We start from the raw sequence: 18,834 nt of genomic DNA on the forward strand, positions 1-18,834 counted from the left end.
TGACGCCACTAGCTCTATAGAGATGTGGCCTTGGCAAAGTAACACTGGTGATGAAATGGTACCTCGGTTTCCAGACCTGACGACGCTTTCTTCAATGGTTAAATCTACTACTAATAATTAATGAAATGACAAGCCCATGATATTATCTAATAAGGCGCTGGCATTATTACGCCTCCAACGGTGGTGGTAAGCAAAAGCTGTCGCTTTAAAATTTCAGCAGACCATATTCAGCAAGACCAATGCTGTTCATCCAAAAAAAGAGTGTGAAAGACGGGGCCATATAGGGCGAGCATGACAAGGTGATGGCCACCAATAGAGGCGCTTACTTTGCGAGCACAAAGTGTGAAAATATGGCAAATAAAGAAGACATATAAGGCAAGAACAACAATACGAGCAACGAAGAAAGAAAAACATCTCACATACCCTAAGAATGCCTAAAATAAACAGGTGGTATCATTCAGCAGCCCAGATAGTTAATGTATTTGGCAGTCATCGAAAGTGTAGGCGGCTTGACAAAGGACGACCACTTGCCAATGCATAGTGAGAACTTCGCAGATTTCACAAGCGCACAGGGCGCGACACCAGCCCATAATACATGTCTGAAATAAGAGTGCCTTACATTCGCATGCGCCAGAGGGCTGTCAGTATTTGAATTCTTGCAGCCTGTGTAGCTATAAAAATTTCTTCGCATTCATCAAGCCGCCAAAATCATACGAATTACTACAATACACTGCCCGTCGTGCTTGCTTAGTGGCTATAGTTTTGGGTTGCTAAGCACGAGGTCGCGGGATCGAATCCCAGCCACGGCAGCCGCATTTCGATAGGGGCGAAATGCGAAAACACCCGTGCACTCAGATTTAGGTGAACCTTAAAGAACTACAAGCAGTGGGAATTTACAGAGTCCCGCACTACGACGTGCCTCATAATCAGATTGTGGTTTTGGCAGGGAAAATCTCATATTTCAGTTCTTTTATTACAGTGATGTAACCACTACTCTCACAGAGAGAAAGATGAAAACCCATATAAAACACGAACTTTGATATAAAATTAAGAACCATTCTGATCTGTGAAGGTGAATGGCCGACGAAGATGTTAAGTACACGACAGAGAGGTGACACGGAATTTTCTACAAAGGTACAAACATATTTATTTTCCAGATCGGTGGAAATCGTGAGGAAAGGTAAACACATTCTCCTGTCACCTGTTATTAAATACGGAAGCAATTCTATGCCTACCGAACAAGAAATTTGTCCGTCGCGTAAGACAATAAATGTGTAAAACTCCCGTAAATTAAAAAAGAATCCTAGCGCGACCTCCCCATTAGGACGAGCGAAGAGAAGTGACATTTTACGTTGGAATGATCAGCGGCAACAGAGCCAGGTGTGGAAGAAGACACTCACGTTGTTGCTGATGATGATAGTTTGTGATCACGCAGTTTTGTTGACTTAAACGAAAAATGCACGAAACCCTAGGCTGCGGCCAAAAAAGACACCGCATGCATACATAAGGAGGCGAAGGTTGAGAGGATCCCGAGTTTTCAGCCTTACGGTCAGGTTCACATAAATTATACTCGAAATATCAGTTTTCATTGCGGATACCGAATAAAGGACGGACAGGCTACAAAACGATCGTAAAACCCTGGGCCACTTTATGCCTTCTTGTAGAGCGAGAAATAAAAATGTGAGCTGCCGCGATGTTCGCAGACATTATTGTTGATATTTCTACAAGGCGAAAAAACCACCCAGCGTTTTAAAACAGCGCCAGCTAAGACATGAACGAGCATGACAGGTGTGGCGCCTGTCCTGCTCTTCTTTGTCTGTCTTATTTTGCTCTGAAACCATGACAAAACTAGACAAGCGACAGGCCAATAACGTGTTATATTTCCCCTACTGGAGGGCTTTTTGTGTATTGAGTGTCTAGTGGCTAAGCTTGAATAAAAAGGGCACATTTCCTGATCTCGTCTGTGTCTTGATTTGCGCTAATAATCTGAAATCATCAACAACCAGCGTAGCGTCACGTGCAATCCAGAACACTATACAGCCCTTGAGGTGGTTTAAATCCGAGTTTTGGCAAAGATTTAAATTTCGAGTACTCTTTCTCGCAGACCTACCGGAGCCAGTCACGGTTCTTGGGCAGAGCACCTTCCGAAGCGTTCAGCGGCGCGTACTTCGTGAGGCAAACCTTCGCCTCCTGAACTGAACCAGGCAGAGTACCCGCTGCAGACACGAAGCCGAGCGATCCGTGCCTCCTGCCGCGACTGCGCAGTTCCTCGTGCTCCGGAACATCGGTCAGCGCAGCCCTCGACGCGGGCAGCGTGTTCCTCGGGCTCCTGTCGGTCACCGAGGTCACCATGCCTGCCGCAGGTGTGCTGTGCGTGCGACGGTGCGTGCGGAAGCTTCTGTGGAGGAGGTGCGACATCATTCGGTGCTGCTGGCAGTGAGCCAGCGATGACACGAACGCGTCGAATCGCTTCTCCCCTGTTAAGCCAGTACTTCCCGAGAAGTGTCCTGCGAGATAAGGGGAAGAGGCAACGCGTCGGTGGCTTTGCTCTTTGAGCCGGTTGCACTGAAATTTCTCGAGAGCAAAGCATATTATCGCTGACGCCGTGCCTTCACTGAACTAGATATACAGTCTACCTTTGCTGCTTCATAAAAGAAGAAATGGTGGCAAAGAGAAACAAAAACATAGAGTCCATTATCAAGAAGAAAGACCGTAGATGATGACGCGTGGTATTTAGTGGAGCAAGAGCCAGCTAATGCCGAACAGGGCCTTGACATATGGTAACGAATTGTGTGTGTATTGTGTATGAAATGACCAAACGAATTGGAAACTGTAGGTTTAATACTACTGGTAAGAGTGCGTAAAAGCGGGTTGCTGTAAACTGCGTAAAATATATAAGCATGAAAATAATTACAATGTGAGCTATGAGCAAAAAAGTTTAACAACAGAGTACTGGTAAGCGCTATTCTAAGACGGGACAGAAGATAGGCAGAGAAGCGCCGGAGAAGCGCTAACTCGCAACTAAATTTTATTCTGAAATCTTCGCCTACTTAGGTACACAGCAGACTAGGATCGCGCAACCACACTGCCCATCAAGCCAACCAATGGATCATATCAAGAAGCGTATAGATTACAGCATCTTTTCTAAAAACTGCTTTTCTTTGCTAAGCAATGCAACCGATCTATCGCTAATACAAGCACTTCATTTCTTTCTAATATGATGTGCCACCATTATTTCTCTGGCCAAAGTATTGCCACTCCTGCCTAGAATTCTAAAACCAGAAAGAAATGGCTCCGACGGACCGGACCTACAGTGCATTGGAAAATTAAAAGCTTTTTTAGCTACAGAGTGCTCGCGGTCCCGCGCCCGATCGTTGACGCATCCGCCGGTTTGTCCGATATGTACTACCTCCTCCGCACTTAAGCGGCGCCTCGTACAGAACGCCAACGGCACATGGGCCGTAGGCATGGTATGCTTCTTTACTCAGGCAGGTTTCTTCGGAGGTCCCGAAATGCGTGGGCACAACCCAGCAAGATTTCGCGGCCCAGAAAACACAATGAGCACGTCCTACCTTTTTGCCACATTCTTCAGGTTGTTCCTTGCAACGTTCCTATGCAACGTCTCAGCTTAGAAGCGCCGAATGTGCAGTAGAGCCTGTATCTCTACCAGAGGCAACTCGAAGGGGATTTGATTAGATTGTGCGGTATACTGCTCCGAGAGCTGCATACTTGGCTGTGGTCAGCGCCGTAGTGCAGGGGTTTCAGGAATTATTTTGCCCACCTCGAACTTTTTCATGTGTACGAAAACCAAGGCCTGGCGATATGCCCTGGCATTGTGAACACCGAAATTCGTGTCGGTATCCATCTTAATTGCAATGGGAACTAGCGCATATGACGAAAAAGAAAAATCGCCTCCCACCTGTTTCTGCATAGGCGCTGTCATCTGCTGCAGCACAGAGCGCAGTTATGCGACTCAGTCATACGCTGTGGAGTAGCGTGGGGACGACTACGGAAAGTGCGCCCGAACGCAGAAGCACGACGTGTGCTAGCTTTGTTTCTGTATGGCGACAGACACGGACTGTTTGATTCAAAGTGTTTTTTTCTGCGTTTCTTTTGACGCAGCAGTACCCGGTGCTGTATATATATATATATATATATATATATATATATATATATATATATATATATATATATATATATATATATATATATATATATATATATATATATATATATATATATATATATACATATATACATATATATATATATATATATATATATATATATACACATATATATATATATATATATATATATATATATATATATATATATATATATATATATATATATATATATAAACGGGAAGGAGGGGGGTTAACCGAGGGGCCCGATTTTTATTAGTCATAGCATGAGAAGCCCACAAACACTGACACCAAGGGCAACATAGGGGAAATTACTTGTGCTTAATGGAATGAAGAAAGGATAAATTAATGGAAATTAAAGTGGATGAAAAAACAACTTGCCGCAGGTGGGAACCGAAACCACAACCTTCGCATTTCGCGTGCGATGCTCTACCAATTGAGCTACCGCGGCGCTGTTTCCCCATCCACTTTCTTGAGTATTTATGTGTACTAGTAAAACCCTGGGAGTGTTAGCCAGCGCCACCACTCAGAGACCTTGGCGGCGGACGTGGAACGTCCTTGTTGCCGCAGGCGTCACGAGAACGTGATCTTTTTGGGTGAAGGCAACTGGTAAATAAATCCACATATGCTACCCGAAGGCATCAATTTTACCGGATTCGAGACCCTCGTTATGTAATAAACGAGAAGAAAGGGGGTTAACCGTGGGGCGCGATTTTTATTAGTCATATCGTGAGAACCCAACAAACAGTGACACCAAGGACAACATAGGGGAAATTACTTGTGCTTAATGGAATGAAGAAAGGATAAATTAATGGAAATTAAAGTGGATTAAAAAACAACTTGCCGCAGGTGGGAACCGAACCCACAACCTTCGCATTTGGCATTTTTTCATCCACTTTAATTTCCATTAATTTATCCTTTCTTCATTCCATTAAGCACAAGTAATTTCCCCTATGTTGTCCTTGGTGTCAGGGTTTGTTGGCTTCTCATGATATATATATATATATATATGTATATATATATATATATATATATATATATATATATATATATATGTATATATATATATATATATATATATATATGTATATATATATATATATATATATATATATATATATATATATATATATATATATATATATATATATATATATATATATATATATATATATATATATATATATATATATATATATATATTACGGTACGCAGAATTTGCAAAAATTGCCTGTGGAAGATAGCACAAAGCTAATCCCTGAATTGAATTGCTCGAAGAGGTCGACATTACGTGCACAGTAAATAAACTATTGTTTAAAATATGCGACATATGTTTTTGGCGAATTACTTCACGACACAAAATGCAATTTATTAGCTGTTGACGAATATTAACTCCGAAAAAGAATATTCACGCCGAGACTCCTCCGGTTTTCTAAGTATATGTAAGGACTGTGCTACTTGCTCATCTCCAGGTAGCCCGGTGTTATTATCATTGTTATGGAACATCATCAGTTCAGTATAAACCCTTATCAACCCTCTTCAGTCGTTCACTTATCATGGTCGATAGCGAACATGGTAAGGCAGGTTTAATTAAGAGAGAGCTCATAAAGGCACTCGAACCCACGACCATCGGTGTTCATTAAAGTGAAGCTAATTAGGCACAGTAAATTAATATAGGCTTAACTTAGGTACGCGAACCCCTGACCTCTGGTAGGGGATGAACTAACAACCTTCTGTATTAATTACAGAAGGGTTCCGGTGTCGACATGAGGACCACGCACTTAAGGCTCCTGTTTCTGCAGCTCTTTCAGGCACTTGGAGTGGTCCGCGGCGCCGGCTTTTCGTCGTGGAAATTCGACCACCTGTATTTTAACCCCCCTACGATAATGCCGTACAGGCGATGTAGGTATACCGAATAAATAAATAAATAATAAATTAAGGTGAATTAAGGTTAATTTACCGAAGCTGTTGCAACACCGCCGATACATTTGCAGAGCAGGGTATGCAATTCTTCATTGATTGTTCGCATGCGTTTTTTAAACTTGCTTCTAGAAACGCATGCTGATCTGTGTATTGTATGGGCGATTTAAATGAATGTATGCATTGTTCGCTTCACTTTTCTGAGCGCTTGTAGCTCGGCCTATGTGAGTGTAAAGCACTGCATTTTTTCTTGCTTACGGAGGTATGAGCGATTCATTGTTTTACGTGACGGACAAATTTCTCGTTGGGTAGGCATAGAAATGCTTATGCATTTAGAAGAGCTGCTTGACCTAAACTGCGCCTTTCATGTAGAGTCAAAGAATCTGATGGAATAGGTGGGACGCTTAAAAAAAGTTCCTACAATAAGTAAAGCTCCAAAACGATCACAACAAACACATTACACTTGCACCACCTGCACAAAATTGTGAGAAGAAAAGAGCCTTACATGACATCAGGCCACGTGCATTGCCTACAATGGCCGCAACCTTGCATAAATTAAGTTTGAAGCTTTACGTGCCAAGTGCGCGATCTGATCAACATTTAACGGCGCAGTAGAGAACTCCTAGCTAACTTTCACTACCTGTGATTCTTGAACCTGCATCTAAAGCAAATTACACGAGCGTTTTTGCGCTCTGAGCTGATACCGCCGCGGCCGGCATCAGCGCAGCGACCTCCACCTGAACAGCGCGACGCCTTAGGCACTAGCAAGTTGGAAAACAGCGTCCCCGTAGCGTTACAAATTAAATCGGAACCGACCACGCATACGCAACCACGCAGACCCTCCATGTAGCGCAAAGAAGTTACTGAGCTAATTGAATTTCTCAAATAAAATATGTAGGAAGAATCATAAAGTGTTACTTACACACAACCTACAGACGTGACAGCGTCGCATTGTAACTTGAATATAGGAGAAAACATAACCCTGTTACGCGGAAACTCATACAAAAACCCATTTTCACCCTTTCTACCATTCATACAGCCGCGCGCATGGTTCTTTGAAACACCATCCAGATGGCGCTAGACTCCGCGCACCCGGATCCCACGCAGGGGGCCACGTTTCTACCAGAAAGCTCGCCTTAGTACAGTGCGTTCCCTGCCACCGTTTCCCGGTAAACATAACAATTACATAAACACCAGTTGCCGGGAAGCATGAGAAGCAGTCAGGGATCTTTGAATATTATCGCTCTCCTCTCTTAAATGCAAAGCTTAAGTGTCCCCTAAGTTAGCGACATCAATATGTACACCTCACGCATGAGATGAGTACCTTCACTTGTCCAATTGTCTCTCTCCTTGTATGTGTGTGTCAACTCGGACCCATATTCAAAAACGTATATTTCAGCAACGAGCCCAACATGAAATGTTACTACTTTCTGTGTTGCATCACGTCATATTGTAGCAGACTTCACTGCGGCGAGGGTGGGGCCTTCCATACCACTTCGCGCACGCTCTCTTAATGCCCTAGCTCGCACACAAACACTAACATCGATGCTCAACACACTAATCGTAAGACCGCAAGCTTTAGAGGAGTGTTGGCCGAAGAACTCATGGCTCAGCCTTTCGGCGGTAACAGGCAAGCAGTTAGCTTCATGGTAGAAGATGATAATGAGGTCGATTCAGCTGACTTGTCTCCCTCTCGCTCCTCAGCGTACCGTCCTTCGCGAACGACACAAAACATTAGGGCTCAAACAAAGGGTACTGAAAGTTTTGCTTTTCTCTAACAAAGTTCTGTATTGTAAGCCAAAATTTCGATAAAAAAAGGTATTTATGATGCGGAAAAGCTAACATATATTTTTTTTTCCTTTAGAATGAAAGCCGTAACACAAAAGTTCTTTCATATTTTAAGAACTCTGTAGCACGACGGATATCTCCATTTGAAGTCACGCACGAGAGGGCACCACTCAATATCTGAAAGTTATTAGCAACTGCACCAGATCAGCTAATGCACCTTCACTAACCAGTTCTGCAGTAAGAAATATATATATATATATATATATATATATATATATATATATATATATATATATATATATATATATAAATATATATATATATATATATATGAGCGACATGTTCAGCTTGGTCTTTTCCGATCACATAAATCCAAATCAAAGCACTGAGCGGCGCTCGTAGTATAGCCATAAGAGCAGAAGTGAAATATAGTCGATTTCCGGTCATGCGACCCTACCGGTTCCCATTGTTGCGTTGGCGAAGGAGAATTGACTCTCCCTCCGCTAATAGAAATGACGATTATGCCCCACGTACGCAGCATCGCTGCCATGTTTGACACCTAAACTAAGCAGCCGCGGCCACCGGCAGTGGCGCTGGCAGAATTAGGCGGATGTTCCCCTATGCTTTCGCTTCTGTCCCGCATGTGTGAGTGGCGATAGCAAAATTTTGCGGCCATACGAAGACACCACAAGTCTCCCAGGTCCAGGTCAGGCTCACGCACGCACGCACACACGCGCGCACACACGCGACGCATGACTGGCGTATTGAATGCGTGTTGTCGTCGCGCCATTTCCCTTTCCGCGATCGCGCACTGTTATCGCCCAGCTGCCTCCTATGCCATGTCTGGTTCAATCAGTAAGTACATGAATCACATCCATGCCGAAAGATAAAAACGCCATTTTCGCGGACGTTCAAAATTTGTGCTGCGCACAATACAATGCGCTCGAGATTCTTTCGCATACCATTGACGCTAAACATACGCCTCGTGGACCACCAGCGTCCAGTCAACTCCTTCGCATACTGGAACCACAAGGTTACCAACAAAGAGGTACGAGAGCGAACTCTGGGGCTACTGTCTATGGGAATTGTACGCGTGAAAATTCATGTAGCGTGGCAATAATAGCCAATACGTGAATCTACTTAAGCTTTGTCCTTCTCGACTGAAACGGCTTTGTGCCTTTGCACATCGACCGTCTTAACCGACGAATTGCGATGAAAATGCAACAATTCACACTGTTGATGCATGTGTGCAGACATTACAGTGTCCTTTTTTTTAGAAAAAATACAACTGCTTTGAAATTTCAAGCGATAAATCATCCTAAATGACTCGAGGAGACAAATTTGTGTGCTACACATCTATCTTTGGTACCTGAATGATGGCAGCGCCAGCGCTCCTTGTAGTAACATTTGTAGGAAGCGTAATGACTGGTCGCTTATAGCAACTGCAGACTCCGAAGCGGAGGCACAGGAATTGAGTTATGAATTATGGGGTTTTGCGTGCCAAAACCACTTTCTGATTATGAGGCACGCCGTAGTGGTGGACTCCGGAAATTTCGACCACCCGGGGTTCTTTAACGTGCACCTAAATCTAAGTACACGGGTGTTTTCGCATTTCGCCCCCATCGCAATGCAGCCTCCGTGGCCGGGATTCGATCCCGCAACCTCGTGCTCAGCAGCCTAACACCATAGCCACTGAGCAACCACGGCGGGTGCGGAGGCATAAGAGAAATAGCCTCGCTATAGTTAAGCGGACACTTCTAAGAAAAACAATTTGAGCGGTATTTGTAAGTTACACTTCTTAGATACCAAAAAGCCACTATTGTTGTAAGAAGAGACTTGGTGAGCAAGAAAAGAAGCAAAAAGTAAATTGAATATTGCGCATAAATCATCCGCAATGAGTGTCAATATAAGCGAACAGCCCGAACGAAAGAGCCAGTGGGCAAACAAACAAATGAGCAAGCGATCGACAGCTTTAAAATTTTCTCATCCGCCACATAATAAGCGCGCGCTCGGTGCACTAAAAATGCAGCCTCTACTGGACACGCGACGCTACGCCATGCAGTGTCGTATGATTGATTCATAGAGCTAAACGCCGCTGTGAAATCGTGCAAATATGAGCGGCGCCGCACAATGAAGTGCTTCGAGTTACTTTTGACCACCTGAGCTTCTGCAACTCGTTCCACAATTTAGGCACTCCAGCGCTTTTGCATTTCACCTCCATCAAAGTGTGGCCACCGGGCATCAAAACAGCACTGTCGTGCTGAGCAGGACAATGCCAAAGCCTTGAACGGTCGCCATTTGTCAGTTGGAAGCGATCTGCCATTTTACACTGACAGCGTGTCAGCAATCGTCCCTGAACGATATACCTCGTTTCGTCCCCATAAGCGCACTGTGTTCATTTGAACGTTCCTTCAAGGAACAAGAGGAATGCAACAGTGGCGACTACGTGAACAATTGGAGGCTGTCATGCATTGATGAAGCCTTAACACAGATACCTCGCTTCATTTGCGTATAACACTGTTATACATGTGCCGCAGAGTGAACCGCAAGGTTCGTCTGCAGAGGTTGCGAAGCTTGGAAACAGAGGTATCATGCATTGTAGTACGATTTAAGAGGGGCTACGTGTAGGGGAATGTAACAATCAAACAAACAAACAAATATCTATGCGAAAGCAAAACATGGACAATAATGCTTAATCCGAATACAGCGAACTACAGTTGGAAGATAGAGTTAGGGTATGGGTGTCGAGGGATGGGACATGCAGTCAAGGACAGCATAAAATTAGGAGGGGCGGTGAAATTAGGCAATTTGTAGGCGCAAGGCTCAGCTAGAGCATGGCAGGGGTAATTGGAGATGGCAAGGACAGGCCACCGTCCCGCATTAGACATAAAGATAGGCTGCTGCTTATTATCTCACTAGGCACGCATATGTGTTCTAGGGGTGCTAAGAGTTTTAACATGGATAATAAGGGTACTAACAGTGTTCTATGGGGGCTACGTTTCTGCGCAATCCTGCTTGGCACAAGAGCAGTGTCCTCTGGTTCAATCCTCACTAGTCCTTTGCGCTGCGAATGAAACACATCTAATGATGCATGGACTTGAGGTTATCTTAGTTGGGCCACACCATTCGTTCACAATTTCCTTTGTCGCCGTGCATTCACAGGAATAAAATACGTAAAGTGAGATCAACCTTTTTACTGAGCTTATTGAGTAGAGACTAGAGATGCAAAATCTCATTAACTTTTGAGAGGTATGGGAAAGGCTGGTTTCTTTCGTGTTTTTTATACATAAATATACCAAAATACTGAAAAAAAAGACGATTGCGCACAAACCTATCAAAAACGCGACACACACGCAAACACACACAACAATATACTTGTTACATTATTGCACCAGAAAAGTCCCGCAGAGCTTCCACGCTCGAAATCTAGGCACAATTTGACGTCAAGGCATTGATTGCACATCAGAGCGTCAAAACCAACATTTGCATCAATCTGTGTCTGACTCATTCCCGCTTGACGCGTCAACACTTCGCTGTGCAGCAGACGAAACCTTCCGGACATTGAGGTTCGAGTGCGCGTATACAACTTTTTGCACTCGATCGCTTGTGAGCCTGTCGCATAGCTTGGTGTGCAAATTTGCAAACTCGGACCAGTTTCTTTCACATGCCGTAGAAGAAGGGGGAATCTGCAGTACGCGACAGGCGAGGGGGTTGAAGGGTTGGTTGAAACAAAGTGCTTGCCACCACGTGGCCGGTTCCAGGTGCTTCGGAGACTCCCGATATACTTTTTTCTAATTAAATTTTTAGATACGTCGAAAGAGTCGCATCGCAACAGAATTCCACAGGGAAGCTGCTTTCTTTCTTTCAGTTTTATCCAGGTTGAAAAAAAAGGAAGGAAGAACGTGTTTCTTCCCCTTAAATTTTCAATGTTTTTTTGAGCCACTTACATCTCTAGTAGCGACGAGGAAATTGTGCGCAAATGTGTCTGTTAGCTCTGTTTTTATATTTCCTTACTGTGACGTGGATGAAATAGTATCCACATATTGACAAATTCGTTTCCGCCGACTGCTTTAAGAGCCCTCAGATGAAAGGCAGCTTGAGAAACTTTAAGCAACATTTAGTGGTTGTCATGTTGCTTCTCCTCACCGAGATTAGAAAACAGGTAGAATATTTAGTGTTAATGGGAACATCCTGATACATATGTTCGCTTCATATGTAGAAATTAGAGAACTGAATAAAAACTGCTCATGTTTTTTAACATTTCCCCCTTCCTTCGAGTAATATGTGTCAGTAAATATCAAGTCGGAATTGCTGCTCCTTTGACTTACTGAACTTTCATTTGTAACCTTGCTTCTTTTATTACATTTTCCCGTATAAGCACCCCACTAAATAATGCCTTAATTCGAAAAGGCATGCAAACAAATAAAAGTAAACAAGTAAATAAATTGATCATAGCTAATTGTTCCACTTTTTAATGCGTGACGCTACACGGCTGAAGGCGCTACGAAAACACCTTAAGAATACCAAAGCAGGATGACGAAAGAAAGGAATTCGCAAGGAAAACGGTGCATTGTTCGTGATACGTCCATACGTGCGCTGGCCGCGCCCTTTTCTGAGCTGCTGAACAAATCACGCTCACATATCGTCGGAAAGAGTGACTTGCGGTTTGAGAACGTCTCCCAGATTGCACAAGGCCTGTGCACTTCGACTGTGATGTCATGCTACCTTGCTCGACTGTCATAGAATCTAATGGGGATCCTCCCCTGCAAGCCTTCGTAGTTTTCACGTCACCGCTTTTGTCACGTCAGGCTTGGCAATGGAAATTTCGGTCCCAGTTGCATGACGTCATAAAGCAGAGTGCACAGGGCTGCTATCTAGGAGGAGTTGGTCTAGCTTGCGAGCTTACTCCCTCTCTCCCCTTCTGTTATACACGCCACCAATGACGCCATAAATGCGTCGTTTCGTCTGGTTCACGAGTCATTTTGGAGTAGGACGCCCGGCGACTGCCAGTGGTGGAGAGGCGCTGACGCGACGTGTTGCCACGCCACCGTGGGAAATTTCGACGTATACTGTTCGAGGTGTAGGGAGTTGCTGCACCCTGCTTGTACGCGGATCAATACCCCGCACCTCTGTCAAATATGTTACGTGGAATTGCAGCAAATAAGAAACTATCCTCTAAGAAATGATCGCTACCTTTCGACTTGTCCCAAAACTATAAGGATGATGCTGCGCGCACTACGGAGTGCGCTACTGCTGGAAATGGCTGGGTGCACGACGCAGACGTGCCGCACGGCTACAGTGTACATAGACAGTGGTCGAATAGGCCAAACGGCGCTCTACCGCTGAGGCGCCACGTGTGGAAAATTTTAGCGAGGGCGCTGCGAGCGAACTGCATTGGGGTGGAGACGCGCTTCGCGGCATGTTCAACGCAATTTCACAGCGGGCGCTCAGACCGATTACGTGCGTACAGGTTCATAATAGTGCTTTATTTCAACTGCAAATTTATGTTAACATCCTCTTTGCTACGCATACATATTTCAGGCACGGGTTGTACAACATGACGTCATCAATTTTGCTGTCAAGTGCGTCGTCTCTTAGAGAAGGCGCGGTCGTGGCACAGACGCTGGCGGACGGCGAATTTTTCTCGCAGAATGTCTATGCACTGAAATTTTTGTCTGCCCTTACTTGCTATAGGGCGCGCGCGCGCGACTCTCCTCTTGGCCGGTACCAATTGTACTTTTAGCAAGGTGAACTGCTATTTTTCACATTGTTTTCCAAAACTAACGCGTAACATTTGGCACAGAAGCCGCCCGTCTGCAACATGAAGCTACGTAAGAGAATTTTATTGATATCGTGTCATTTTGCGCGCGCTTCTTGTTGGTAAAATATTGATCAAGGACAATGATCAAAGAAAACACTAGTACAGTTTTATTAACTGGTTTATTAACTGCGTGGCGTGAAGAGATGCTGATTTCCAATGCACTTCCATGTAAATCTAAGCGCACATAGACATATACATCGACGGCCCATATGTAAGAGACAAATTATCAAATATTCTAGATGCACTGACTGAAAAAGTGAAAACTCTCGACCGGAATAAGCGTGTTTCTTTTAAAAGCAGCGCCAGCCACAGGTAAACCAATAGACTTTCCGAGAAAAGGAATCAAGGCAATTACTGGATGTTAATATTGACACGTGTACTTTTTTATCTTTCCCGGGTGACCACTTTTCACCGCCTAACAAATGTTATCGCACAGCGCAGGACGCGCCTGCATATATCGGAAGTTTTCTCGAATGTTATCGACGGTTATATCCGCTGTCTGTTGTCACCGAACCTTGTGTAATCTGATTTCATGTATGCGCCACGCGAATGATGTAGAACTTTCTCGGAGACACGCGGGTACTAGCGATTACTCTGGTACCTTCGATGACTGCTGTATAAAAGCCGACGCACTTGACCCGCTTAGCAGATTTTCTACGATTGCCGACTGTGTTCGCCGCTGCCGCTGTTTTTTGAGTGTAGCCTACGTTCAGGGCACAAGTTCACCCAATGAAACACTAGTTTCATCATCCCCAGCTTTGCTGCTTTCTTCACCGTCATTACTACGTGATAATATGAACAACAGTATTAGGGAGAACGCATTGCCTATGTAATCTGACTGAATCGCTGAGACCGGGAAATCTTTACCGAGGCTAGTCTGGCAACCTCCTTCAACGTTCCGGCAGGCGAATTGAAGTAAAAACGTGTAGTTACATTGAATGGTATTTGATATTCAGATCTACTCGACTTTATAATTCACTATTCAAAATTATCAAATAGACGTTTCCATTCGAATGTAACGCATAACACCACTTCTGAAGCCGCGAAGGTGAGCGGCCGATGCAAAGGAGAACTGTTATTTCGAATGATTGTTCTGCTGTAGAATCGTGGCTGTTGCCCAGAGCTGCACCAGTTCCTGGGGTAATTAAGGCACGAGTGCTAATCGGTTCTGCTGAACAAGTTCGTAGCTGTCATTCAATATAAGCGCCCCGTGTTGGGGCAGCCTGTAAATCTGCTAACTTGATTCAGGCAAGGAAAAAAATATATTTTTGACAGCATCACCATGTCTGCAATCCATTAAAACTGGATGCGCAATTCAGTACCACACTTACCTTCTCCAACAAACACAGCAAATATACAAACATCTCCACGTGTATATGAGGCATGCCGTTTCTATGATTGCTTCATTATTGTTCTTATAATAGTGCACCGGATAACTGAAAGCAACCGTTTATAATACAGAAGCTGCCTAGTTAAGCGGACGTACACTTGGGAACGGCATTACATTTAGGTATAATATATAAGATAAGCGTAACATGTTTTTTTTCAGAAATCAGACTCGAGAATAATTTATTTCGTTTACACCCCTAAAAAAATCCGAAGGACGCAGCTACCTTTTCTTCTTCTTAAATAAACAAATTGTGGTGTTTTACGTATGGCGATGTGAGGCAGCCTGTTACGTTCTCACAACTTTGGGTTCTTTGCATGCACCTAAAAAGAAGTACACGACTGATTTATTTATTTTTTTTTTTCATTTCGTTCCCATCGAATTTCGCGACCTGGTTTGAACCCGTGAGCTCGAGTTTAGCAGTGCAACGCCATATCCACTATGCGGCCACTAATTAGCCTACCGCGCCGATTTTTTTCCTTCTTTCGTTAAGCATGGACAGGACAAAAAAATTAACACGGCTTACGGGCCAAACATTAGCATGTGTAATGGCTACCTAAAGCTGGTTTCGGCGCCCCAGGTCCCACCGCAATAAAAGAACCCGTACCAATTATTCCGTGTTCTGCTACGCGAGCTAGACGAAAACCCAAATGGAATGTTGCACTCATAGGGTGGAACTTTACCTTTTTTTTTCTTTTTCTCTAATACTTCCCGTAAATCTGAGTAAAGGGCACAGCATGGGTCAGATATGTTTTATTTCTTTGAAGCGGCAACCAGGAAGTTTATAATTGTTTTCTTCTGCCTTTTGCGAGACGTACCGATGGCAAACTATATGCGGAAAAATACAATAATAATAATATTTGGGGTTTTACGTGCCAAAACCACTTTCTGATTATGAGGCACGCCGTAGTGGAGGACTCCGGAAATTTTGACCACCTGGGGTTCTTTAACGTGCACCTAAATCTAAGCACACGGGTGTTTTCGCATTTCGCCCCCATCGAAATGCGGCCGCCGTGGCCGGGATTCGATCCCGCGACCTCGTGCTCAGCAGCCCAACACCATAGCCACTGAGCAACCACGGCGGTTAGGGAAAAATACAAACGAGTGGTACATGCTGCTTGAAGAACAAGAAAAATATTTGTTCTCCAAAGGGAACCGTACAATAACACCGTAGAATGAAAGCCGACACTACGGCAGCAACGCACGCGCAATCCCTGAGCGGCATTTAAAGGACATAAAACGAAATAAAGACGAGAAAGAAAGGCCCCTACTTCTACGGCTTAAATACATGCCGTCTGAACGCATATAGCAGCACGCGAAATAGTACGAGTGACCTTTCCGAAAAGTATCGGCAGCAGTTTCCAACGGCGCGACCTTGATGCGGCCCAATCCAGTTCGATCGCAGCGCCACCGCAGTATTTTTCGTCGTCGCGCGCCTCCCTTCAAAGCATGCGCCACCCCAACAGCCCATCCCACTCAACCGTATTCTAATACACTCTACGCACAGTGATGCTGCCATATTCCGTGTGAGGCTTGTCCTTTCAGCCATACAGTAGTTTGCCAATTGAAACGTACACTCGACGGGAATTACAAGCTTTAAAATTCGCGCACCGAATCCAGGAGCTTCAGTAACATTTCGTTCAAACCGAGTCATCCTTAACTTGTTTCTAACCTAACCTAACCTTGAGCCAAACCTAATATCCATGCTAACACGCGCTAAAAGAAGACAAGTTTCATCAAAGCGAGAATTGCCATTAACTAGATGACACTGTATTGTCGTGTACCAAGCTATTTCCGGCAGGGGCGCACTTCGTACAGTGCGCGTAACATGATGCAAACAACAATCGTCTTCTCCTCTTGGGTGCTATTCCTTTCTTTCACGATTTGTGCAAGGTAGTTTTGCGTTAGGTTATAACGATACATATTATTTTCTTGACAGCAAACAAGGAAACGTAGAGCTTCAAGAAACGAAAAGCCAGCAAGCCAAACGAATTTCAAAGTTTGCTACATATGCGTTCAAGAGCGCAAGCTCTTTTCCTTTTTTAGAATGTACCACAAGCAGTAGGTCAGCACACAGGTAAGTCTGCGGGCCGGTAACTACATTGCCGAGTCTCACGATATCAATATTAAAGTGAATTTAGGTTTGAGCATGCCTATATGCCCAAGATTTCACAAGCGCGTCTGCCCGTCAAATGAACAACGAGGGGGTGGGAATTTCCACAAAGGGCTTAAATCTTTCTGTGAATCCCATTGAACCTCTATTTGATGGATAAATCTAACGTCACCCTATTATTCGTTTGGGCTATCAAACACGTGGTATATATATATATATATATATATATATATATATATATATATATATATATATATATATATATATATATATATATATATATATATATATATATATATATATATATATGAGTGGTGGCGCTGGCTAACACTCCCAGGGTTCTACTAGGACACAAAAATACCCAAGAAAGTGGACGGGAAAACAGCGACGCGGTAGCTCAATTGGTAGAGCATCGCACGCGAAATGCGAAGGTTCTGGGTTCGGTTCCCACCTGCGGCAAGTTGTTCTTTCATCCACTTTAATTTCCCTTAATTTATCGTTTCTTTATTTCGTTTATCAAGCACAAGTAATTTCCCCTATGTTGTCCATGGTGTCAGTGTTTGTTGTCTTCTTATGATATCGCTATATATATATATATTTCTGACTATTATAAATAACGGGAGTTCATTAATTGTCCGGTAACTTCAAATCCACTGCAACAAAACAACTGGTCATGCCTCTATCAAACGATGAACATGCTCACAACAGCACCCATGAAAAAATGCAAAATAACAAACCGGCAGCGAAAATCATCTAAAAATCAACAATCCTAAACAAAACCTAAAAATCAACAATCGTACTGCGAACTTTCATACGCCTTCTCGGGTTCCTCAAAATGCCCCTTTGTTCGCTCAAGAGAAGGTCAATTCTACACGCACCTCCAAGGCCAAAAAGCAGTAGCTCACAACAAGCCAAGAGCCGGGTTTGTCTTCAGCGACCCGCTGTCTCCGTGCGTCGACGCCAAGCACCGCGGCAAAGACGCTTCACAGCGCACGCATAACTCCAGCGGGAACACTAGCGGCCGATCGCTCTATTTCGTCATCGTCCCGGGGCTCAGCTTCCGGGCAAAAGGCACGTCCGACGCGCAATTCATCTGGCAACACGACGACGGCGTTGCCAAGCGGACCCGCCACGGGTGCGTTGCGGAAAGAACGGCGACATAGGAGGATGTGGGGGCACGCCGGCCCCCTTGTCACCAGATAGCACACAGACGCCGGAGACGCCAGGGAGCGCGCGTGATTGTATACGTGTGTCTGCAGCATGTTTGGCAGCAGATAGCTCGCTTATCACGCGCCTGCCGCGACAACGAAACCATGTGCGCCAGTTTGAAAACACAGGCCTCTTCTACTGTTTCCTTTGTATTTAATTTGTTTTAACGTTGCGGGAATTGGCCAACATCCATCTTGGCCGAAGCCTTCTTGACGCTGTCAAGGCCGAGGACGTGTTTGTGGGCAGCGGCATAAGCAATGCGTGCGGCGTAAACAAACAATACTAGTAGGACGGATTGCATAGTTGCTCCCATCGTGCGGCCATTACGCACCACACGAAAAGGTTGAGTAAGCGCTACCGCGTTTCTTTTTGTTTTTGTTTTTTGAGTAAACACATAGACCGAGTTTGGCCGTACACCGGATACACCGGCAGCGAACTCATTTGATGA

At 44.3% G+C, this 18,834-nt stretch overlaps 1 protein-coding gene across 5 annotated transcripts in view; it reads right to left on the minus strand.

Moving 5' to 3' along the window:
* Nucleotides 1-18,313, minus strand: part of LOC142572956 (proline-rich protein 5-like) — a 65,804-nt gene extending 47,491 nt beyond the window's left edge. For 4 of the 5 annotated variants that reach the window (XM_075682435.1, XM_075682436.1, XM_075682437.1 and 1 more), the window contains exons 1-2: nt 18,056-18,313; nt 2,111-2,507 (exon numbers count right to left, since the gene is read on the minus strand). In XM_075682435.1, coding sequence (XP_075538550.1) covers nt 2,111-2,421 — 311 coding nt within the window. In that variant the 5' untranslated portion in view covers nt 2,422-2,507; nt 18,056-18,313. The remainder of the gene's footprint in view (nt 1-2,110; nt 2,508-18,055) is intronic. The other variant, XM_075682438.1, reaches the window with a different exon arrangement.
* Nucleotides 18,314-18,834: the final 521 nt, after the last annotated feature.

Source organism: Dermacentor variabilis, chromosome 2, assembly GCF_050947875.1.
Source record: "Dermacentor variabilis isolate Ectoservices chromosome 2, ASM5094787v1, whole genome shotgun sequence".
Lineage (NCBI taxonomy): Eukaryota > Metazoa > Arthropoda > Arachnida > Ixodida > Ixodidae > Dermacentor > Dermacentor variabilis.